The sequence below is a fragment of the Acomys minous genome (assembly GCF_964271855.1).
Source record: "Acomys minous genome assembly, chromosome: 2".
NCBI classification, from domain to species: Eukaryota; Metazoa; Chordata; class Mammalia; order Rodentia; family Muridae; genus Acomys; species Acomys minous.
In genome coordinates, this window is record NC_140484.1 from 21,127,432 (window position 1) to 21,153,050 (window position 25,619).

Sequence of the window (25,619 nt, forward strand, 5' to 3'; positions counted from 1 at the left end):
TAAGCTTATAAAAGATAAAATTTAAAATAATGTTTCTTTAATAAAGGTTTTTGTCTGTTTATCTTAAATATATTAATCTATGTGGCCACAATATGTTTGATTCAACTTGTTTTATTTAAATGTATAAATGTATTGTGTTCTGTACACCTTGATTATAAATTCAAATTACTGGTTATTAAAGATAGCTAAAAATCATTAACATCTGTAACAAAAATGTTAACTTAACCTTTACTTTAAAGTTAAAGCCATTCTAAACAATAAGTGACATAAGCCAACAGGTCTCCAAAGACACTTTTAAATTAAGGCTTTAGTGTAACTCTTGTCCAGAATTTGTTTTTTTTCCCTAAATTTATGGTTATTATTCTCTACCTTTATTCTCAGAAAGGTATATTAATAAATCAGTTGCCCGATAGTTAATCAGTAAATCAGTTGTCTGATAGTTAATAAAACAACTCCAAAAAATGATGCCCCATTCCCTAGGCTGGGTAGATAGTTTTGTGGTTGTTCAATTTTTTTTATATAAAAGTTAGTTTACAATAGACAGCTAAAGACAGACAAAGGATTCAGCTCAGAGATGCTGGCCCTCAAGCTTGTCAGAGATCTGCTGTATATTGCATTTAACATGTGTAAATTTATTATAAAAACAGAGATTCCCAGATCATAACAGTAGTTCCCAAGATCTCAGAAGACTTGAACACAACTCTGGATTGTGATTTCTGGCCACAGGACAAAACTGCTCCCAGGATTAACCTAACTGTGGAAAAAGTGGACATCTGGAGAGTCATTGTCTCATGTTGCTGAATACAAGGTGAGGTAAATCTCTTCCATGTTTTTCTTCCACTGGAACAGCCTCTAGTCCTCTGACTGATGCAAGACCATCTCTGCCCATGGTGCCATGCTGCCACAGGTGACAACTGGGACACTGTCTATTCACTGGGATATGACTTAACTAGTCATCTCTGTCATTTTAATCGATATATAAATTCATCTAGGTAACAATTTATCCTTCTCAGGTGTCTGATTACATTGATGGCTAAGCTAATGGTAACTTGAAGGCTAAAAGACAATTGGATCTTCTGTTAGTAAAACGTTAAGTCTGTCCAATCTGTATATCAAGTCTTCTGGACTATAAAAAAAGTAAATGCTTTTACTGGGTTTCAAAGACATAAACCGACTCCAGCTGTCTTATAGACATAATTTTAACTGCTGTTCTAAGTTTGTATTTGTCTCAGCAGATTTTTCACCTGGCTAACAGACTCCATCCAGAGCTATTAGGATCTGGACCTGCTGGAAGCTGATGTAAACCAGTCCTAGAGATATGGCTACTTGTCTCTCTTCAACTGCATCAGCTAAGCAAAGGTGACCAATTAGCCTTTGACTAGCTCTTCTGCTTTTCTAGGCCCCATAACAATAACAGTGCCACTAACGTCAGCAGGAGGAAGTTACAGAAAAGAGTGACTCCGACCATGTTCCCCACTTTACAGACTGAGATGCTAAGTCAAGGATAACTCTCTGGCATGAGAGACAAATGGCTACAAAAAATAGACTCTTAGTTCTGTTTAAACCAGTCATGATTTGTGCCCCCCTTATATCAAACAAAGATTGGGCACCATCTGGCTAATAATCATAAGGACACAGTGTCTGGCCCTACAACAGGCTGATTGAGAGAGATAAGTTTCAAAAATACCCATGATTAGGTATTCAATAAGCCTGTCAGAAGGGGGGATTGTAGAGAACAAACCAATGCCACTTTCGGTTCAGGGCCTGAGAACTATACCTCACCCCCCTCAAGAGTTTCCAGGGAGAACCACAAACCATACAGCTAGTAACCATCTCTAGGAACTTGCACCTGGGGCCAACCAATCAGAGCTACACATCACAGTGACCAAAACAAGTGAAAAATTCCCATCTGGGGTCTGGCACTGGTCCATTCACTTAGCTCTAGTACCCCAGCCAATCAGTTTTAAGGGCAACTTTCCTGTGCTCCTCGAATCTAACATGTAACAGCAAGGCTTGGAAATGGCTTGGATTATTCCTATCCCCAACCCTCCCCCCTGCCTGCAATTTTTTCTTTAAAAACCCTGGTTCCCTAGCACTAGAGGCCACCATCTTTACTCCTTATGAGGGAGCTGATGGTCCAAGCTCTGATGTCGACTAATAAATGAGCCCCTGTATAATTTGCATCCAACTTATTCCTGGAGGTCTTTGGGGGTTTCACAACTTGGGCATTACTATCAGATACAGAAGTCAGAAAACTACTAATTGAAACTTTGGCTTTTGAAAATACAAATTCAGAGAGATTGAGAGAATCTCGCGGAGGAAAAAGAAAGACCTGAGGATAGGACAAGAAAGTTGCGTCATGGGTTAAGTGGAAGAGAAGCACATGGCTGGCATGGATGGAAATTTGCCCCAGATGAGGAACATTAGCAAGTATCTGGGATTGTGGATGGGAGGTAGCTTCATAGAAATTATTAGAAACAGATGGCATGGGACTGGGGCAAGTATCGTATACCTGCCCCACTATGGGAAGTAGTTTAGGGTATTAATATCTGTCCTGCCCAGGTTAACTAAGGCTTTTTAAAAATTAAAATAAAAAATGCTAATTCAGAATGCAAAGAGTGATTAGACCTTTAAAGGCAATTGAGGAATGAATTATAGATAAGGCTGGCATTGGATCTCATGTTTAAGATGCTAATCTGATAAGAGAAGTAATTTCTAAATGTCTCAGGAAAAATATATATAGCAGATGTTTATTTGTGCTAAGCAAAGCCTTTGAAAAGGAGTTATAGGCAAGACATTCCTTTCCTAGAAACAATGTTGTTGTTGTTGTTGTTGTTGTTTCTAGAGGTAATCCTAAAAGAAGACCCCAGCTATCAGGAGTATGCACAAAGTGAGACAAAGATATAATAAAAGACAGAACAGCTTGAATAAATAGCACAAAAAAGAGAGACAAAACAAATATTTTGGAAATTTCCATAAACGATGAGACCTAACCAAAAAAGAAAAATAAAAAGCATTGGAATTGAAGATTCAGTAGTCACAGGAGCACCTATAACAATAATTTAAACCAAATCTTGGCATCAGGATTGGCTTCTTCAGAGGTAAATATCCAGCTTCTAGGGGCTGGGACTTTATCTTAAGTAAAACAGAGCACAAGATAGGTCAAATATGTAAGGCCAGAAGGACAATTAGGAAAACTAAAAACTATGAGTTTATGGGGATGTGATTTGATGGAGCAATGGGAAACACAGATTAACATTCCTCCAATCTCCGATATAAACTATAAAATAAAGAATGCTTTTGAGAAAAAGATTAGACTGCCCATTGCCACATGGCCCACACCATTTTGGACACCAACTTCTAAGTGTTCATCTTAAATAAAAAGAATATTTGTGTTGTTTGGTTTTAAAAACAGAGATTTAAAATGTTTTAAGTATTTTTAAAGGGTTACCATAGTTCAAAGTTGCTTTCTAGTTCTCTAAGAGTTGAGGCAAATTGAAGCTAAGATAAAATAGTTGGGCAGGGTGATGATAACCCATGTATTTAATTCCAGCAGAGACCAGCAATCTCTATAAATTAGTTATTTACTAAATTTGAGAGTTACAATGAATAGGGTGGTGATAATTCACACCTCTAATCCCAGCACTTGGGAGGCATACACTTTTAATCCCAACACTCAGGGGACAGAAGCATGCAGGTCTCTGAGTTCAAGGCTGGCCTGAAACAGAGCAAGTTCCAAGTAGAGAAAAATTTAGGTCCAGGTGTGGGGGTGGTGTAGTGGTTCACACCTTTAATTCCACAGTTTGAGAATCACATGCCTTTGATCTCAAAACTTAAGAAACAGAGGCTGGCACACAAGAATTACAATGATTTAAATTTAAAAGCCTATTATTTTAAAGGCCAGCTGAAATTCAAAGTGAATTTCCTTTATGAGCTAAAAGTAAATACCCTTAAAGGTATGTTTAGTTTCAAAATCTTAAAAGAAATTTATTTAATTTCAATTACCAAAAGCCATTTTCTCTTTGGAATGATATATCCTGCATAAAAAAGAAGACCCCATCCCACACCCATAGTAAGGATTCAGGCAGGGTTTCTTTTTTTTTTCTTTCCTGGAGAACAAAATCAGCCAGGTAAGGAATCTTGAGACCACTGGATAAATGAAATCTGAAGAAAAAGAACCAGGCACTGAAGAAAACAAGAGAATATCCCAGGTAATCTAATCTCACTGACAGCTTCCATAGCTGTCTCTTTAAAATTCTGCATCCAGAACAACTTCAAAATGGCTATAAAAATGGTCCACCCAAACAGACTGTTCGATTCAGGACTTCACATAAGCCTGCATTTTCACAGTACATAAAACTGGACAGCGAATATTACAGCTAGCTTTCTTAAGATTTGACCATTTTCCGAATATCTTGGGCCCTCCAAAAGGAAACTCTGTCTCACACCAGAAGGAAGCAATTTTAAGAGAACAACACCCCATTGCAAACAGGTTGGCTGTGTGGTTTTTGGCTTTCAGATGGGTGATGGATGTTTGTCATCATTTTAGGATGGTCGATGGCAGGTTGATTATGTCTTGATCAGGGAAGAAACAAGATATATGAGGTTAGTTTCAGGGATTTATTTCTCTCTTTTTCTTTTATCTATCCTTTTACTAATCTTAACCAATCTAATGTTAAAGAAGAAGGAAGATGGGTTCAAAAGACAAAAGGAGGATATAAAAATAATACATGATATTTTTTAAAACCTTATCTAGCTTTTTTACCTTATCTTTCTATAGAACCATATTTATCTGTTGCACATAAGATGTATATTCTTAAATTAAAATAGACTAGTAATTGAGAATATGGCATTTAGAAATGTTGTTATTGTTGTAAAGATTCACTGACAATGAGACATGTCAACTCCTGACAACACCCAGCCTACCTCAAAGAGGATGATGAGCATCAGAGAACCTCCTTATGGAGATGCCTTCAAATAGGGCAAACAAGCCACTGGTCAAAATGTCCTCATTTCTACCACAGATAGAATTCTGCCTAAAAAAAGGTCAAGCTTGGATGCAGGCAGAGTCGATGGCCAAACTCTGCCAAGACACAGTAGGCAAGCCCTCAACAGTTTCTGCCTCACAAATATGTCTGTCATATTGGGTCAGAAGTCTGAAGAAGATGCTCCAACATTATAGAGAATTATGCGTGACTACTCAGGTAGGAAACTGTCTCTGTTACCTGATCTAGAAACCTACTAATCTGCATTTCCAGTATACTCAGGTACTCTATTTTATTCCTTCTCAAGTCTCTGATGGGGTTGAACATCAGATAGTTTAGTTTTACAATTAGGCTTAGTTGTATAAGAGTTAAAATGTTTTTAGGTCTAGATAGATGTTGTAAGTTGATAATGACAAGATGTGATGGAGAATAAATTACATTCAGTATTTTAGATACACCAAGATAGGAAAGAGGTTTTCTTCAGGCCTGCAAAATACAAATTGCCAGAACAACAAGAATTTATATAATTCTATTTATATAATTACTGATCATGTCATGGCTCTTTTTGCTATAGGGAGTTTATTGTATATATGTGAAATAATATAAATGTATATGTTAAATATTTTTTAAAATAGTAAAAAATGAAAAAAATATGAGTAATAGGTAGAGTATTGAATCGCTTATATATCTGTACCTTGGGTCAAAATTAAAGTAATATTTTGGTTGGAACATACTATATAAAAATCTGTTTTTGAGGAATTGTAGCCATTTAATTCTTAAAATTGCAATGTTAAGTACTAGTCTTTTGGAAAACTACTATCACAAACTGTTTAAGATAAACAGTAATCAATCAAATGTGTGGTTTTATTAGGTACTAGTTTAATCACAGGTGTTTTCTAAATTATTTAGACAGTATACGGGTAAAAACCAGTAACTCAGATATATGGATGGTCTTAAAAACTTATATACAGAATATAGCATTTCAAGATTTTTGTTTATTAATTTAAGACTTTTTGACAATGAGACATATCATCTCCTGACAGCATCCCTTTTTCAACTTCGAGAAAGATGGTAAGCATCAAAAATTTCTCCTTTTTGAGACAGCAGCATATATGGCAAGAGAGCCACTGGGAAAGAAAATGTCATTGTTTCTACCGCACACAGAAAACTGTACAAACAGGATACAAGACAGTTGACTGTCAAGATTTGCAAGAACAAGGTAGGTGAGTCCTTAATAATACCTGCTTCACAGAAATGTCTGTCAGATATTCTGAGCCAGAAGGCTGAAGATGGTGCTTCAACATCATAGAGATGTTATGGTTGACTGTCCAGGCACCCAGCAGCATCTCTCATTTCTATAGCTTTAGAAGCTGCTCTGTACTCACTGTGTATTTAGGTACTATTTATTCTTCTCAAGTGTCTGAAGAAGTTGAAGAATAGATACTGATAATATTACAATTAATCTTATTTGTTTTGGTTTCAAGAAGATGGTTTAGGTATAAAGAGATATTTTTATTGGTATTACGAGTCATAATAGAAGTTGAGTTAGGTACAGAACTTTGAACCCACCAACAATACTTTCTTCAAGGTTACCAAATACATATGGGCATTATGAATGTAATTTTTACCAGATAATATATAGTTTATTGGTGTTAGAGAGGAAGCCTTTTATTTAGACAAAAGGAGGGAATGTTGAAGTATATTTTATCCCATTGTGAACTCTGAGATTAGGAACTGTAAAAACCTGTTTTTGTTTGGTGTGGTTCAGCCTAACACACATCTTCAATGCAAGAAATATCCGTTAATTTTAAACAAGTGATTACGGTGTGGCTCAGCCCTAGCACAGACCACTAATCCAAGAGCTTTCTGTACGCAGATTTCAATAAGGTTAACCCTAGGTCAAGAGGCAGAGCAAGAAACCAGCTGATAGGGATTAAGTTGATAGGCAAGACTTTGAAAGAAGAGTATTTCAGACAGCATGGAGAAGAAGGAGCTCTTCAGGTTTTGACTTCAAAATCTTGGGGTTTTTTTCATCCTGGGCTGTCAAGTGATCTAGCAGACATTATCCTCCTGGGCTGTCAGCTGAGATAACAGCTTTTTGGCATTTGGCTTTTGGTTTTTTCTTGACTTAAACTGAGAATGAAGGTCATCTGTATGCTTTCTCTGTCTATCTTAACTGGAAAGTTTTGACCACAGCATCTGATTCTTGAGTCTTTATTGCTAAACAAATATTTGGGATATTTTACTTTATTGCAACTAATAGTTCACCAGACTGGCAGAGTGGAAAAACCTTTATTTTGAGATTGACTGTTGCTGAAAGGAAATGATCAGGACAGCAATTATGAGGGATCTGGTCCAGGGATAAAAACGTTTGACTATCATGTGTGTGGGACTGATAATTGTTTATATTGTAAAAGTTAAAACATGTACAAATTTTAGCTTAGCCATAAGGAGGAAAGTTGTAGAGGAATCTTAATCCAGACCACGGCTGCTCTGGCATGAGATTACATCCAAAAACATTCTAACACTGTGTGATCTGGGAGCTTTACAAACATACCTTTAATCCAAAAGACAGAGGCACATAGATCAGAATTCAAGGCCAGTCTGGCATAAAGCAGGATTCAAGTAAAAAAAAAAAGCTAAGTTCCAGGCATGGAGGTATGCATTTTTAGTTCCAAAATAAAGGTTTTTCACTCTGCCAGTCTGGTGAACTATTAGTTGCAATAAAGTAAAAATAAAGACATTTAGTTTGTAGAAGGAAGCACCCATGTCTGAAACTAATGTTTAATTTAGTGGTAGAAAAAATGATTAATCGGGAAGATTTGACAGAATATAATATGCCTAACTCTCGGGAGAAGAGAGAGGAAAGCAAGCATTTTATGTTGCAATGCAGAGAGAAAAAGGAAGTAGTTTACTGGTACAGTAATAGAGAGCCAGGTTGAAACACAGAACAAGCTAGAAGACAGAACGATTCAGAGACTGAGAAGGGGCCAGGAGATTAGAAAAGATTGTTGGGGTGCTGGAAGGATGGCTCAGAGGTTAAGAGCACTGTCTGCTCTCCCAAAGGTCCTGAGTTCAATTCCCAGCAACCACATGGTGGCACACAGCCATCTATAATGAGAATTGGTGCCCTCATCTAGTGTGCAGGTAAACATGCAAGCAGAACCCTGTATAAAATAATACACACATGCATACATACTTTAAAAAAATAAAAGATTGTTGGTGTTAGTTTGAGGCTGGGCAGAGCAACTTTGGGGCCCTGAAAGAAACCAAATTGAATAAGTCAGCTAGGAGTGGAGTTTGAGCCAGAACAGCTGAATTGAACCAGCCAGCCCAGAGATCAGAAAGAAGAAAGGGTAAGGTAGTACAGCAGTAAGTCTCAGAGGGTGAAAATCTTCTAGGCCCAGGTTAGATTATACAGAGCCTAGAAGGCTAGCAGACATAGGCAGTAAGCCTCTAGACAACAAGTGAAAGAGGTGAATAAAATATCCTTTTACCATAAAGGCATAAACAAGTTTCATTATAATACACATAGACCTAACTAATGAAAAAACAAACTATTATCTCAAGTTTGTTCTTTGGCCGGAACAGAGTACACTGAGACTTATATCAAGTTTGATCATATGGTAGGACCCATTGCCACTTTCTAAAACTCATGCAACTTTTACCACAGAATCCACAGAATGAAATTAGAAACTGTGAACTAATTATTGATATTCATGTTAGACTACAAAATAGAACCTTTACCTTAATATAATATAGAACCTTAATATAATAATTACATATTGGTCCACAGAAATAGAAAACCTCTAGATATTAACTAAAGGATCTGGCTAAGGAGGTATGCATTTTAAAGTACCAGACACATTCTAATCAAAAGCTTACTAGTCTAGACTAAGTGGAAACTAAGATAATTAATATGAAGTATATATTTATATTTTACTTACATTTGTATTTTTATTTATATAACATTTATATTTTATTATGTTTTCCTGTCATTTCAAATTGTAGATCAGAGACAGAGTGCTATATGATTGACTGTCCACGGTAGATCAATGATCCATTTCTTGGTTAAGATATCACTATATAAAATTCTGCATTTTTTCATGTGTACTGTCTGATACTCAGAAATTATTCTGCATCTCACACATTCCACCAAGAAGATTTAAAAGGAAGAAAACAGAAGTAGATCCAGCCATATAATGGAGCTCTACTTTCTCCAATGTAGTCAACTTTGATTCAGTATCAAAAACAATAATGGACCCAAATCTCACAAAATAAAGAATAGTACTCAAAAACAATGTTAGTCACAAAACCTCAAATTATTCATGTGTATATAGCACCTAAATTTAGTGATAAAATATTAGCTAATACACTTATTGTAACCATGCGTGTAGAGACAACAGTTGGGCAAAATTTTAGTCCACACTTGAGAGACTAAAATAGATGCCAAAGTAAAAGATTACAGCCCATTCTCTTATTCTGATAACAACACGAAGTATTCTTAAGAGCATCAACCTTGGTCTCAAGCTTGAACACTCAAGTTATATTCCATGGTGATCAGAAATGTAACTAGTTTGCCCATTATATTAGTTGAGCCTATTCATTCCATTATTTATATCTTATAACATTTATGTTAACATCAAGTGTTTTCTGGGAGTGCTTCATAAATGAATATCTTTGGGTTTCTGTGTTTTTTCTATTCCCTGGTAGGACCCATATTCCTTCAGGCCTTATTAAGTCTTATCATCATTGGATTTATGGGAGCTCAGAAATTAACAATCATCTGTGGTTAGTGCTAGATGAAACTTACCAACTGGTAAAACATTGACCTAAGCAGAAATAAGGCCAAGAGCATGAAAACATATGTAGAAATATAAACTCAGAAAACACCATGCAATTCCACATACATCTATGATAAACCATTGAAAATGGCTAGTATAATTTACCAGCATATTTAAAGAACAAACGATCAAATCAATTGTTTCTACAAACAATACAAAAAGAAATGCAAAAAATTAGAATATTACAACAACATACCATTAATTGTTCAGTGAAAGTCTAAGGAGATATTTCCAAACTACATCATTGAGAAGCATATGTTACACAGAAATAAGTCACAAAATAAGTGACTGACATAAATTTATGGATGAAATGAAGAATTGAGGATATAAACTCCTTCCAATTAATTGGTACCTTTCCAACAATGCTAATAATTCCAGAGGAATCTTTTGGGAAACTGACAAAAAGTTGGAAAATAAACATGGGAAAATAAACACCTAAGTTTTACTCAAATATTTGCAAAGCAGAGCAAATGTGGTGGTGTTGCTACCATGTGTCTGACTGCTGTAGGACTGCCATTCCAAACATGAAACAGTATGAGACACCTATAGCTCAGTGTGACTGGGAGCACTGGAGCCACCCTGTGAACCTGGGAACATCAGACCACAAATATCAGGCAAAGGGACAAGCTTACCTTGGGGATGAAGTAGTTCCTAAATTTAATGTCACAGGTCGCTGCATGTGGCAGGTTGGTAGGGATGAGATCAATGAACCTCTGAACCTCATGAATCATGGCATCCGTGTAGGGCATGTGGCTCCTGTCCTGCATGCAGGGGGAGCGGTGTCTGCCAACCACATGTTCAATCTCTTCCTGGACTTTAGCTGGTTGGTCACCGGGAGAAATGTTGGACAAGAATGAAAGTACAATGTTTTTCACAACAATGCAGGCTTATCTAAGTCATAATGAAGGTATCCTAAAGTGTCAATTATTAATAGAAAAATTAAGAGACCACTAGTCCATAAACACACACACACACACACACACACACACACACACACATACATACACACACACACACACAACTGTTGTACTCATGCCACTCTCCTACTAAATAGTTACAACCTGTGTGTATGTTTGTGCCTAAGTGTCTGTGTGTATGCACATATTGTACATGTGCATTTGCATACATTTACTCAGGCATTGTGTGCAGGGTGACAGTCTCAGATGTCATTCTTCAGAAGTCACTCCCTCTGTATTTTCTCAGGGTTTGATAGCCTAGAATGAATTGATTAGGATAGATTCGCTGGCCAGTACACACCCCGGGTTCTGTTTCCACTTCTACAGTGCTGAGATTAGAAACATGTGCCACCATGTCAGGCATTTTTACATGTGTTCTGGAGTATATGCCATATTTTTTACATTAATACAAGGCAACACACATGAAATTGTGCCTCAGATGTTTTTCAAAATGCAATGTTTATTTTTAAATTATGTGTATGCATGTGCAGCTGGAAATGTTACTGTAGCTATCTTCTTACTATAAAAATTACCTGATTCAAGTAACAACTATATGTATGCTCTAGAATTCTCTATCTTGGGAATAAAGCAATATGCTGACGGTGCCTTATAGTGGATGTAAACATGTTTTTGTTTTGATCCCAAGTGTGGAATGTAAAACAGACTTGTGTAAGGGTGTATGGTGTTTTTCCACTGAAAGTAGACTTATGAAAGAACAGGAGATGTTTGTCCAGTGGAAGAGGAACCACCTCTTCCCAGCGTATAGTCTTTGCCAGCTGATAAATATTCTAGTAAGGAACCTGAGAATATATAAGAGATGGAGTTTTCTTTTTCTTGGCTGTTCATCCTTCATTTCAAGATGCTCTGAGAGAGAACCATTCCAGTGAACTCTTTGAGGCTCCATGTTCCAGCTGCTGCTCCAGGTTTCAGGTGCGGCTCTGAGTTCCAATTGCTGTTCTGGGTTCCAGCTGCTGCTCCAGGTTCCAGCAGCTGTGGTTGCAGTCACCTTCACTGAATTGCTGGTGTGCTGCTTAACTGGTATATTGGAATCCTGATGACTATGCCAGGGGATAGCTCCAAGGAACTGAGTCTAAATAGGTCTATCACTTCTGCTTCTATTAACCTCTTTTCTATCCTTCCTAGGGTAGGTGAGTTGAAAGGGAGGTATAAGCATTAAAGAATCTAAAAGAAAATAGGTTTGAAAAATGTCAAAGCCTACAGTGCCGGCCAAAAAACACCTACCAAGGAACCCAGAGAGACACTAGACTAACTTTGATGGCTTTTTCTAGAGCAGTGATCTCTTTATTTTTCTTAGCCATCCTCCTTATTTCAGCAGGGCAACAGAAAGCTAAATACTGAGATGCTGGATAACAACATGCAGGAATCTAGCAGTATCTTCTCAGCATCTTATTGGAACACCATGGTTCATCACCTGTATCCTCCTCACCTGTGACATGTGGGTGCTTCAGCAGGAGCAGGAGAGCATATCTCACTGTTATGCTTGTTGTCTCTGTCCCAGCAGAAAACAAATCAGTCACTGTTGCTGCCAGGTGCTCATGTGTATTGTTCAACAGTTGATTGTGCTTTTCCTAAGAATTATGATACAATAATATATATGTTATTATTGGAACACTGAAGTACAAGACTTTATTTTATAAATAATTCAGAATCTGTAAATGCACAGTAGTGGTGGAAACATTTCAGAGACTGAGGTACAAATGGTACACATTTCATTCTCTGTATTAATGTTTCATGTTTGTCTAAAATTGCATTTACAAGACTGTCTGTGTGTGTGTGTGTGTGTGTGTGTGTGTGTGTGTAATGCTTCTTATTTAAGTACAAAAAATACAAAGAAAAGCTATTTTGCCTATTTATGGTCTATTTTCTCTTATTAAAACCTATGGGAAGAAGGTTGTATGCATGTTATGTATTATCTCAACATAGGAGACTCATTTATGAAAAGAAATTCTATTTAGAACAAGAACATTGGCAGGCATTTGACCCTAACATCTATGTCTCTTCCTCTCTGTCAACACTTCGTTGCACAAAGTCTCTTTGTGCTTGAGTTGAATACATTCTTGATTTCCCTAATCATTCTTAACTAGATTCTCTTTTATTTTAATGAAACATAATTTAAATTAATATCAGGAGGAAAATTACAGAGATAATATTAGCCATGGCATGACTTCTATGATAAATATGTTATTAACTATTTATTAAAGTTATTCACAGACTCATATAGCTGTCAACACAACATAAAGTTCAAATTTTGTAAAAAGATAAGAGGTCACAGCTAGCAAGATTATATCTACACAGTAAATATGAACTGAGACATTTTCATATGTTGGTCAATTAGCAACATGGTCTGTGGAATAGAGAGATGAATTGACTATCCAAAATGAGGAGATATAGACCATGAAGAAAGAGTGAGAACCTCTCATAGCCCTCAAGGCATAGCAGACAGACTAAGAGTAATGAAACTCATGAACCTGAGAAGAGGATTTGCTACACTATTATTAACATAGAAACAGCTTTAAAAGTTCTGACACAAGATGATATATAAAACATCATGGTCATTTCTAAATATCAAATTGATTATAATTTAATAATCTCTAGATGGCCTCCAGTGCAAATAACATTGTATAATCACCACTATTAACACTCTGTATTGCTACCTGTCAGACAAAGATACTCTGTCCCTTTATAATGTAGCTTCATGTCATTTTCTAACCATAAGATGGCATTGTTTGTATATGATTTAACCTCAAATTGCTCCAAAGTTTTACATTGAAAAACTAATAATTTAATTTCCATATATTCAAATGCATATGGAATACAGTGCTGCAATTGTGGCAGTTATATCTCATCTGTAACCTACCATTGTCTATGTGGATTTAAGGATTGCTTAATAATAGATGCTATAACTGGGAACCTAGACAACTATTCTAGTGAGGTAATAGTCATAAACTAGAAAAATGAACTGTACTATAAATAATATTCCTAATACCAACAGATACTTATCATATCTCATCAATAAAGCTTCTTTGTGAAGCAAATGGAGAAAGAATTACCTAGTCAAATTGCAGAGAACAACTGACTATGGAAATTTTTGGCCTGATTTATAGCATCTACAATACCACTCTTACATTAAAACTCAGAGCACATCTTGGAAGAAGGGAAAGAAAGATTTAAGAGCCATAGAAACAGGAAGTCTGCTGTAAGATTGCTTCTTCTAGATATGAAAAGGAAGCTACATCCACAAAAGTCTCCAAAATATCATCAGTTGAAATGATGATGTTGAGGAGAAAAATTCCAAGGGAATTCGACCCAAGCTGATAAAATTAAGACAATTAAAAACTTTCTCAGAATTATCCCATCTTAAATGGCCAGCACTACAATATACCCATACAACACTAAATTAACTCAGCTGTGTACACACACACACACACACCCTTCAATAATATAGAAAGGATAAGAGACCGTACAATGCAAGGGGCACTCAGGGTCATGACAAATATTAGTAAAGAGAAGTGAGCAAATGTGACATAATAATATCTTATTTATATTTTATAATTACATTTTATTTAAATAAAATATTTTAAATTTTTATATTGATTTTTTAAAGTATTTTGACCAAAACAAGTACTATAATAAGGTAGAGGAAATGAATACTTCTCCAAAAGCCAATAACAAATTTAAAATAAATATAAACAGAGATTAGAGAACACTTGGCCAAAATTTAATACCCCAACTTTCAGAATAGTGGCATAGCAGTAAGAATAGAAAGCACAGCAAAGGCATAAAAAATGTTCTCTTGAATATCTTAGAAGAAATCTAGAGAAGGAGATGCCAATCAAGGCAGAAAATGTCCCCCCAACATACATAGAATCAGAAAAGAATCTGTTTGTGAGATATTATAATCAAAACATTAAAATCAGAGCTTAAAGAAAGGGCAAAAAGCCTCAAATCACTCCTAAAGGCAGGCACATCAGAATAGCACCTAGTTATAGAACATTAACTTTTAAAATCCAGAGGGTTTCAGAATGATGTGTTCCAGTTTTTGAAAGACAACAATTTTCAGCTCAGAATATTATGTCCAGTAACACTATCCATTAAAATCGAAGAACTGTAATATTTCCATGATAAAACCAGGGAAGGAATTATTAACAACCAATCTAACTCTTCAGGAGATACTGGAGGTAATACTTTGGTTTTAAGAAATTGATTAAACCAAGCAAACCATGTTAGAAAATAAATAAACAAATCCAGAACAGGTAATAAAAAATATATGTGAAAACAATAAAAATACCCACAAAATAAAAGGAACTAGGAAATATATTTCAATAGCTCTAATCACCCTGTATGGAGACACAGATGTACCCAGTTTCATAAAGGAAATGTAATTATACCAGAAACCATGGATTGACCCAATCACAATGATGGTGAGTGACTCTGCCACCTCATTCTCATCAATAGACATATCATCTACACAAACACTAATCAAAGAAACATGATTTTCTTAAATCAAATGATCCTAGGAGACATCTAAAGAACATTCCAACCAAGCATTGAAGAATAAACATTCTTCTCAATAGCCAACACTTAACTTCCTATTAGGACATCATGATTTTCAACAAATATATGTAAATTGAAATAAACCTCTGCATTCTCACAGAACAAAATCGAATAAAGGTGATTACAAACAGCAAAGGAAAGTATAAAAACTTATTTTTACAAACCTAAATAACATACTACCACAGAGAATGACAATTGAGTCTAGGAAGAAATCAAGAAGGAAATTAATCAAATTTTAGAATTTCATTGAGAGAGTCACGTTTGCAGTTAAAAGTATCTTTTTGTCTTAATGAAGATCTGAGTTTGTTCACAGAATGCTCATGGGCATTCACAACCATTTTAATTCTAGTTTTAGGTGGTCTGAAGAACCTTCTGATCTCTCTGGGAACAAGGCATGCAAATGATGCACATACAAACGTGCACACAAAAAAAAACTCACACAAATAAACTGAAGTAAATAAATCTAAAATTATTTCTAAATTGTGTAAGGTAAAAAAACACATTCACACATCTAAGGCAAATATATAAAGGCACTCCTGAGAGGAATGATTATAGGGGCAAGTGCCTATATGAAAAGGTTTGAGTGTCTCAATTGATAACTCAATGCAGCCCTGGAAGGCTTAAGAAACACCTACCAACAACCCCTTCAAAAAGTAGATGGGAAGAGGTAATTAATATCAGGGCTTAGATTAATAAAATAGTTAACAACAAAAACAATTCAAAGGATCAATGCGATAAGGAGTTGCTTTTTTTATATATAACATTACCATGAATCTAAAGAGAGCAGAGAAGAGTATGTTGGAGGCTTTGGTGGGAATGAGTGGATACAAGTAATGTAGAAAAATTATAACCTAAAAAAAAGTTAAATGAAAAAGGAGCAATTATCAAGAGTGACAAGACTGTAGCTAACCTATCCAAAAATAAGAGAGAGAAGCATAAATTAATAAAATCACAGAAGAAAAGAAGACATCCCAAAATAAGCTATGGATGTATGGAGAACCATAAGGACATATTTTAAAAATTATATTCTACTAACTTGGAAAAGTTAAAAAATGGATCAATTTTAGATGCAGTGACTTACCATCATTAAAGCAAAATGAAAGGAGTAATTTCAACAGAGGTATAACAACCAATGGAATAGAAGCATTGATAACAATTCTCCTACATACAGAAACCCTGGTGCCAGATGGATTCAGTGCAAATTCTACCAGTTCTTCAGAGAAGTAACAGCACCAATACTTCTCAAGTTACTTCATATAACAGCAAGGAAGGACATTTTTAAATTTTTGTAGAAATCCAATATTACCCCAATAACTGAAGCCAGACAAAGGCCCAAGGAAAATGAGAAAATCATAGGCTAATAGCCAAGATTAATAAATTGCAAAAATTCTGAATAAGGTATTTACATGTTAAATTCAAGGTCACTATGAAGTGATCATCTACCATGATTAAGTCAGTTTGTTTTTCAAGAGATGCAAGGGAACCAAAACATGTGTAATCCATCATGAAAATAGATTCAGGGACAGTAATCACATGATCACTTTATCATTTGAAACCTATTTCCTACTATAATGTGTTCTGAATATGAAAGAACCACTGCCCTCATGAACTCAAAGAAGGTGTGGTTCCCTTCACAAGATCTGCTCAAGGACAAGCCAATCAACCTTCCTGCCTAGACAGAAAAGGGTAGTATGAACTTCAACCCTGTGTGAGGAGCAGGTGTTGATTTCTTCGTATTCTTAAGGGGTGTAGCTCTTAGTAGTTCTTCCATTTTTCAGCGGAGGGACCCACTTCAGGAATAAATGACAGTGCAAACCAAAATTGATATGTTATTAAATAAAAATGTAAAATATGACAAGAGTTTGGATAGAGATGAAAAGGTGGAGATGGATCAGAAATGCATAAAAGGATAGATGAGCTGGAAGTGAATACTATCCAAACAAGTCTGACATTCTCAAAAAGATTAATCAGAATAGCTAAAAATGAAATGAACATGTAGAGTTTATCTTATGAAGGAGTAAAACAGTCATTGTTAATTTTGCATACATCAAAAAAGTAACCTTCAACAATCATCATGCAGACTCTCCAAAGAATAATGGGCATTTTTACAACAGAAGTACAAATTTTGCCATAACTAGTGTTCAAAAATATTTAAAGTATCTATAAAGAGATCAATTGACTGGGAATAAGTAACTTTTAAAACACTAGAAATATAAACACAGAAAACATGTAGAGAACACTATGTTTGGCACATAAGTACCCATTCTAAAGAAGGACAAACGTTAGTTTTGCCCAATATTGGCAAACCCTGCTGAGGCAAATTTATTGGAAACTATATTCAGAGCTTTACTTGTTCGTCTACCCACACTTTCCATGACATACCTCTCCACAAAACATTCAGTCGCTTTGTAGGCCCCTATAGAGTCTATCAGTACAAGTATGTCAAGATCAGATTTAATCTATATTAAGTCTATGTTATATCTATATCAAAATCCATGCAAGTATTCACAACTGGGTGAAGATGATGCCTATGTTCATGTTAAGAGAGGACAGTTTATGATGTATGACTAAAGTGGAATTTTTTTCACCTTATCTGCCTTGATACTCACCAGATTGTTTTAATTTTTCTTTTTTGTTTATAATTTAAAGGCCATTGCCAATGTGTTTAATAAACAAATTCACAAAAAAATACAAATTCACTCTATTTCTTCCATGCATATATGAGCAAAATAATACTAAATTGTTTTTCAAATGATATTTACATGATTCTAGACATCAGTGGTAAATTAACAAATATTCACTGAACTATAATAAACTTGATCAATTCAGTAATTGTATAAATATATTTTCACTCTTTACCTGTCTTCCTTTAATTAGAAAATAATCAATAAAGTCCCGAGGATTTGTAACATCCACAGATTCTTCATGTTCTTTTATTTTCTCCAAAAGGTAACTTTTGATGCAAGCAAAATTTTTAAAAAATGTGTTATGACTTCCTGGACAAAAATCAAGGAGAATAGGGAATGAATTGCAAACCTACAAGGAAATGTAAAGATTTATTAAATGAATACCCCAAAATGAAGTAATTAATATATGTTTATAACATATCACATAACTGCTTTCATTAATAGATCAAAATATATATGAAATTCATCTTAAAAAGATGGTTAATTTGCATATATAGTAAATGTTAGAATAGAGAAATTAGACAGAGAAATTTGTGTTCAAAGGATCAAAGATCACAGTAAAAATATCCCTCTCACATAACTTTTTAGTGTAAAGTGAGTTCATGTTAGTCCTTCCATAGCTCAAATAAACTGTTCTAGAAATTTAGAAAACCTGTTATGTAAATTTTTTCACTCACACTTTTCAGAGGACAGTAGAAGTTAAGATGGTTTGGTGACCTGATTTACAAAAGAATTTAGTACCTGAAGATTTTACTCCTATCACACATCTTTCTACACAAAAACAGTATATGACTTAAAAGCAATTGCATAAAAATTCCTGGGAGTTTCTCACATATTCATCCTTTGTGCAGTGTGCATGAAAGGGCAGTTCAGCGGAAGACAATTCTGGGAGGATGTCTATGATCCACACAAAATGGACCATTCACCTTGTCACTTCTTCCTGTTACCCTGTCAATGAGGATTCTATCTGATGCACCAAACTACTGAAAAAACTGAGTATTTGTTGGACGTGTTCATTGGCACATATATTTTCTCTCCATTAGGAGAATAATCTTCCCACAAAGATATTCCTTGCTGTTAATATGATGAAGATGTGTGTAATCACTGAAAAGAGGTCAATATATTTGCACAGTAGAAGGATGTCCTATGAATGCCTGAGCAGCTTTCTATTTTTTTCCTTTTTTTGTTTTATATTTTTAATAATTTTTTATTATTTTATTCTTGTTACATCTCAATGGTTATTCCATCCCTTGTTTCCTCCCATTCTTCCCTCCCTCCCATTTTCCCCTTATTCCCCTCCCCTATGACTGTTCCTGAGGGGGATTACCTCCCCCTGTATATGTTCATAGGGTATCAAGTCTCTTCTTGGTAACCTGCTGTCCTTCCTCTGAGTGCCACCAGGTCTCCCCCTCCAGGGGACATGGTCAAAGGTGAGGCACCAGAGTATGTGAGAAAGTCATATCCCACTCTCCACTCTACTGTGGAGAATGTTATGACCATTGGCTAGATCTGGATAGGGGTTTAAAGTTTATGCCCTGTATTGTCCTTGGCTGGTGCAGTTTTCTAGAAGTAAATACAGTACTTTATCAAAATAATCCTTTGGAAGTTAATTGTGAGATCAATGGATGGGAATCTATTAAGGTAAAACCATTCTGGAATTTTCCATTCCACTTTTCTATTTTAATACCAAAGGGTTACAGCATTCTCTTAATATTTTTCCCATAACATATTAGTCGGTACTGTGATATCTGGTCACCTCACTACTTGGTCCCTGTTGCATTTGACTGGAAAGAAAGAAAGACCAAAATTGTGTTTTCAGAAAGAATGGATTGTGACTTCACCTGCAACCAGGGTGTGCTGAGAATATGGGTGTTCTCATTCAGTCTTTGCATCAAGTTAAGGAAATCAGCATCTTTATAATCAAAACGATTCTGAAAAATAATGGAGCAGATGACATTGCAGGGAGCACAGCCCAGGATGAAGGTGGGATCACAGGGTGAGCCTGAAGAATAGGAAACAATTGTAAAATGTTATTAACATACATAGCAGACACTTTGCCCTTCTTAACCTGCCAAGTGCTTTAGCAGTTTTAAGCTACATTTGTGCTAAGGGGACTGCATGCTTAACATGAGCTCTATACATCTCATTAGAAAAAAGTGCTTTGAAGAGGATAGGAACAACATGACATGTATATCCATACCTAGATTCAGGAAGTAAATTTCAGATTCTCAAGCTGCACTCACCATTGGTTTTCCTCAGTTCCTCCACAAGGCACTGAGCTTCCTCTTGGACACGGTCCTCAATGCTCCTTTTCCCCATGCCCAAATTCCGCAGGGTCATGAGTGAAAGGCGCCTTGTGTCCTTCCATATCTTCCCATTGCTAAATCCAATGCCTAAAATAATGGGAACAGATAAGATAGTATATTCCAGAGAAGGGAGAAGGAGATGACTGCTTGCAACCATAGAGTCTCAAAGGGTGCCTAGGGAGCAAGCTCAGCCTCTGCTTTCCAGCCTCCTGCTGACTATAGATACTTCCCAGCATGCACAGAAGCACATGCACACTTACCCATGCCCTTAACAACTTTATCAAACACTGGAAGCCTTCCTCTTCCAGCAAATTCCTCCCCATGATCAATCAGAGCTTCTTTCACTGCCTCATAGCCATGCAACACCACAGTGGGCTGCTTTCCCAGATACAGAGTGAACACGGGGCCATAGGCCTTTGATAGCTAAAAACAAAAGGACAATACATATTAGAACAAAGTTACTTTGTTCACAATAATTTCAAACAATTGTAGACTGATAATATTATTGTGTTATGATATTTTTATCCCGAATAACTCAATATAAAGTGTACACACCTTAAATTTTGAGGATAATTATATGTTGATGGCCTATAGTATGACTGGAATTCACAATGGGGATTGACACACATATCACAATAAAATTTACTATCACACTAAGGTGTTTAGGAGACCTGTGGTGTAATTTAATAAAGAAACTGCCAGAATATAATCCGATGATCATCCTCAGGGCTCTATTGCTAACAAGTAAATGCTTCAAATTTATCATATGTTTCTTCACTATTGGATGCTTGAGCATCACTCTCATGCACATTTCATACTGAAATAGACATCAATAGACATATGACTGCTGCAGGATAAGATATGAAACTCCTCCTGTGGAAACTTCAGAGCAACATGATGAAGAATAGACATCTAAAATTTTCAGTCACCACAAATTAATGCTTCCCTTTTTGGTCAACTGTTACCAACACATCATAGAAGCCTCGCCACAGAATGCAACATTTGTGGAGAACGCACAGCACCATGAAGCAATATTGGAGCAATGGACAGGCTTTGAAAATAGTAAAAGTAGAGTGGAAATCTACCATATATGCTCTGACAGTGTTTTTTTTCCTTCCCAGTGTGAGCTCATGCCAATAAATATTACTTCATACCAAATACTAGTTAGTTCTTCAGAGTTGACCATCAATGGACAAGGTAAGTTGAAAATTCTGCATTATTGAATTGAACATACTTCACACTTTACCTTCAGCCAAAATAGTAGGAAATTGTTGTAAAATAAGGACTTGAAGGAGAATAACTTTAAAATTCTGTGATTATATTTATAAAATGCAATGATCTAGATGTCCTTCAGCCTGAAACCTTGCTCATTACTAATTTACTGACCAGGACTAGAGGCAAAAGGCAGAAAAGAAATTAAAAAATTATGCACTTTTGTTACAATATTGTCTCCATAGCTTCCTTTGCAAAGACTAGAGAAGCCTAAAGCATACTTACCTTGGTGAAAGTTTGGTTAATATTCTTCCCATCTATCTGGAGGAAATTGCCAATAATGGGGAGAGGAGTGGGTCCAGGAGGGAGCTTCCTTCTCTCATAACTCTGTTTCCAGAGTGAGATGAGAAACAGACAGGACAGAGTGAGGACCAAGACTATGAGTGGATCCATGGAGACCCTTCTTTCTGACACAGCTGTGAACTGGAATCATCGAACTTTTATAATGCAGCCACATGAATCAACATGTACTTTGGGCTATCATTGACCTATTAACTTGGTACTCTAATTCTCTGCCAAGCCGACTTTGTTCCAATGATTAGACAAAGAAGGACTTACGTCTTTTTAAAAATATTTGCCAGTTTTGTTTTTATAAAGGAAAATGTGTGCTTCATCTATTTTTGGGTATTTCACTCCCAGACTTATTCACATTTTTTCTCTTTGCAATATTAATATACAGAGGATCCTCTTTCCCCTTCTATTTTCACTTTAGTGTTGTGAGCTGTGTTAGGCCAGCTCTAGACTTCTTTCGACTTTGGTCCACTTGGTCATTTTTTATTATTTTGTTTTACTTTACATCCCATCACAGCTTTCTCTCTCTGCTCTCCTCCCAGGCCCTCCCTCTAAAATCCATTCCTCCCATGTCCAGCTTGCTTCCATCTCTGAGGTGGGCTGTCTTTCCATAGATATCAATTAGCCTTGTCAGGTCAATCTGGAGTAGGACTAGGCACATCTTCTCTTTTTGAGGCTAGACAATGCATCCTAGTTAGGGAAAGGGAATTGAAAGGTAGAAGGCAGAGTCAGACCACCTCTTCTCTTGCTGTTAGGGATCACCTGTGAAGAACAGGCTACACTTCTGTTATATATGAGTAGAAGGAGCTAGTCCCAATTCAAGCACGTTATTTGTCTAGTGGTTGAGTCTATGTGCCCTGCTTAGTTGATTCTATAGGTTTTGTTGTGGAGTCCTTGACTTATCTGGCTCCTTCCTGTTAAACATTTCATAAGAGTACCCAAGCTCTGCCTAGTGTTTGGTTCAGGGTCATTGGATCTTTTTTCACCAGCTGGTGGGTGAAGCCTCTCAGGAAACAGTTATGCCCAGCTCCTGTCTGAAAGTATAGTAGAGTATCCTTAGTAGTGTCAGGGATGAGCTCACTCTACGCATGGTTATCAAAGTGGGTAAGCCATTGCTTAGCTCTTCCCTCAATTTCTGCTCCATGACTATCCCTGTACATCTTGTAGGCAGGATAAATTGTGTGTTAAAGGTTTTGTGGATGTGTTGGGGTCCCCATTCCTCTATTGGAAGTCTTGCCTGATTACAGTGGGTGGCTGATTCAGGTTCCATATCTCCTATTTCTAGGAGTCATAGCAATGAGTAACCCTCATAAATGTATGGGAGTTTCCCTTATCCTAGTTGTCTAGCTCATCTCAGAGATGCCCCCTCCTATGTTGATTCCATATCTCACTCACACGTCCTCTGCACCCTGCTCCCACCCTCCATCTCCACTCAGAATTATTTTATTTTCCCTTCTCAGTGAGATTCAACCATCCTCACTTGGGTCCTCCTTCTTACTTAGCTTCTTTGGGTCTGTGGACTGTAGCATGGTTATTATGGATAATATCTACTTATAAGTGTGTATATACCATGGATGTCTTTCTGAGTCTGGGTTACCTTACTCAGGGTTATATATTTTTTAGCTATATCCACTTTCCTGAAAAATTCATGATGTCACTTTTTAAAATTTCAGAGTAATATTACATTGTGTAAATGTACCACAATTTTATTATCTATTCTACTGTTGTTAGACATCTAAAGTTGTTTCCAGCTTCTGGCCATTATGAATAAAGCTGCTACAAACATACTTGAACAAGTGTCATTGTCACATGGTGGAGCATCTTTTTTTATATAAGCCCAGGAGTGATATAGCTAGGTCCTGATGTGTTGATGCCGCCCCCAACCAGCAGGAAAGACACCAACACTGGGAACTCTTCTTGCAGCAGTTTCTTCAGGAACCTTGACTACCAGAGTGACCCCGGGAAAAGCTCCCACAGAACCTTTATAGTGTGCCTGGTCCTATCAGAGACTGCCACGTTGTCGCTCTTGGTTGTTGTGTGTGGATCACACCACCTCATGCTATGCCTTCAGGTATGTGCATAAGGGGATCACTCAAGGGCACATTGCACTGGGGAAGCAGCAGGGGGCGCTGCTATCTGTAGCTCTCCACAGTTCCCCCTTATTCATTAAATTTTGAGCAAGTGGCACAGGGAATGCCTGGTAGGTTGTCCCCCCTGCACTGGAGAATTAGGAACCTAGGTTCTGACAAGATGGTTGAACATTGGCCATGTAGCCCATCCCCAACATCTTCTTCTCCTCCCTCTCTTTATTAGAAAAGGAGGTAGATGGATCCATCATATACAGGTGAGCTTGGGTCCCCGGAGGGAGTGGGCATTAACCAGAGGGGGGAAGCATTGACCTGATCTTCCTGGGGCCAGATTGGCCTGTCAAGATGTCTTTTTGAGGAGGAGAGGGAGGTCCTGATCTGCTGTCTGTGGGCATCCCCAACATACAGCGAACAAGACAGTTTCCGACATCAACCTCTATGCAATCAGGTTTACTTCTCAGGGGACTCTCAGGGGACTCAGAGTCAGACAATCAGATCCTCTTCCTGCGGTACCTTGTCCTACACCCCTTGCATGTGCCCATGCCTTACGGCAGGCAATATCTGAGTATATGCCATTCTCACCATGCCAAGGAAGGGGAAACGGAAGCACATTAGTGTCATGGCCTTGGTCCACCAAGTGAATGGAGGATCTATACCTGTCACTGACTACTTCTCTATCATGCCAAGCCACACTTGAGGAGATTGCCCAGCCTCCAGTGCATCAAATGCTTGCACCATAAAGGTCTGTGTGCGATGTTGGCGGGCGTGCATCCTGCATATACACCAGAGTGCTAGGTAACTGACAAGGACCAGACAAACTGTCAAAGCTCTTATTTCTGCCCATTCCTGCAGATGAGAGAAGGCGTTCTGGAACCATTGCAACAGCCCAGAGACCATGGAGATGTCAGTTCATGTAGACTTGATGTGCACTATGGAGAGACGCAGTTCCTGCAGGAGACTATCCAGGCTTCTGCTCCAGTTACCTGCAAGATGCTGGGAGAGACTTCTAGACAAGTTAGCCACTCTACTGAAGTTATGATAAGTTACTGAGGTGACACATAATCCTGGATATCTCCATTGGCAGCCAAGCTGCATAATTTCCATCAAAACATCTATTTGTTCTTGAACCAGGTCAATACGCTGTTTCACAATCATGATTCCTCCTTTTAGCTGGCTATTGATGGAGCTTTGTAGATCTAGGGCCTCTCGATATGAAGGCAGGTCATCGGCCAGAGGCCCAAGTGGCATTACCCTGCTGTGACTTGTCGTGCCAGGGGAGATCAAACCAAGCCCCTGTTTGATTGTATGATTGTACACAATCACTGCCTTCAGAAATGTTGTTAATAATCTGAAAACATAAGCTTCCCTTAAGGGGAAAGCCCATATTTTCTGTATCAGATGCAGTCTCTTTTGTCAACGAAACATTGGTGGTGAAGATTCTTGGGAAAATTGCAGTTGTATGTAATACTGGTAATGGTTTTGGAAAACCTGACAAGATTCCCCACCTATACTCAGGCTGTGTCATGGAGCCCGGAATGTTTCCCACCATTATCATCCAGATTCCCATCTATGGGGTCAGGCTCTGCCAGAGGCTTTGAAACATCATCATTCTTTTT

General features: G+C 37.1%; 1 protein-coding gene across 3 annotated transcripts in view; it reads right to left on the bottom strand.

Annotated features, from left to right (window-relative positions):
- LOC311582179 (cytochrome P450 2C50-like) overlaps nt 1-22,044 on the bottom strand; it is a 42,324-nt gene extending 20,280 nt beyond the window's left edge. For all 3 annotated transcript variants that reach the window (XM_084755035.1, XM_084755036.1, XM_084755034.1), the window contains exons 1-7: nt 21,851-22,044; nt 20,614-20,776; nt 20,291-20,440; nt 19,889-20,049; nt 18,220-18,396; nt 12,233-12,374; nt 10,462-10,649 (exon numbers count right to left, since the gene is read on the bottom strand). In XM_084755035.1, coding sequence (XP_084611161.1) covers nt 10,462-10,649; nt 12,233-12,374; nt 18,220-18,396; nt 19,889-20,049; nt 20,291-20,440; nt 20,614-20,776; nt 21,851-22,018 — 1,149 coding nt within the window. In that variant the 5' untranslated portion in view covers nt 22,019-22,044. The remainder of the gene's footprint in view (nt 1-10,461; nt 10,650-12,232; nt 12,375-18,219; nt 18,397-19,888; nt 20,050-20,290; nt 20,441-20,613; nt 20,777-21,850) is intronic.
- Between the last annotated feature and the right edge of the window lie 3,575 nt (nt 22,045-25,619).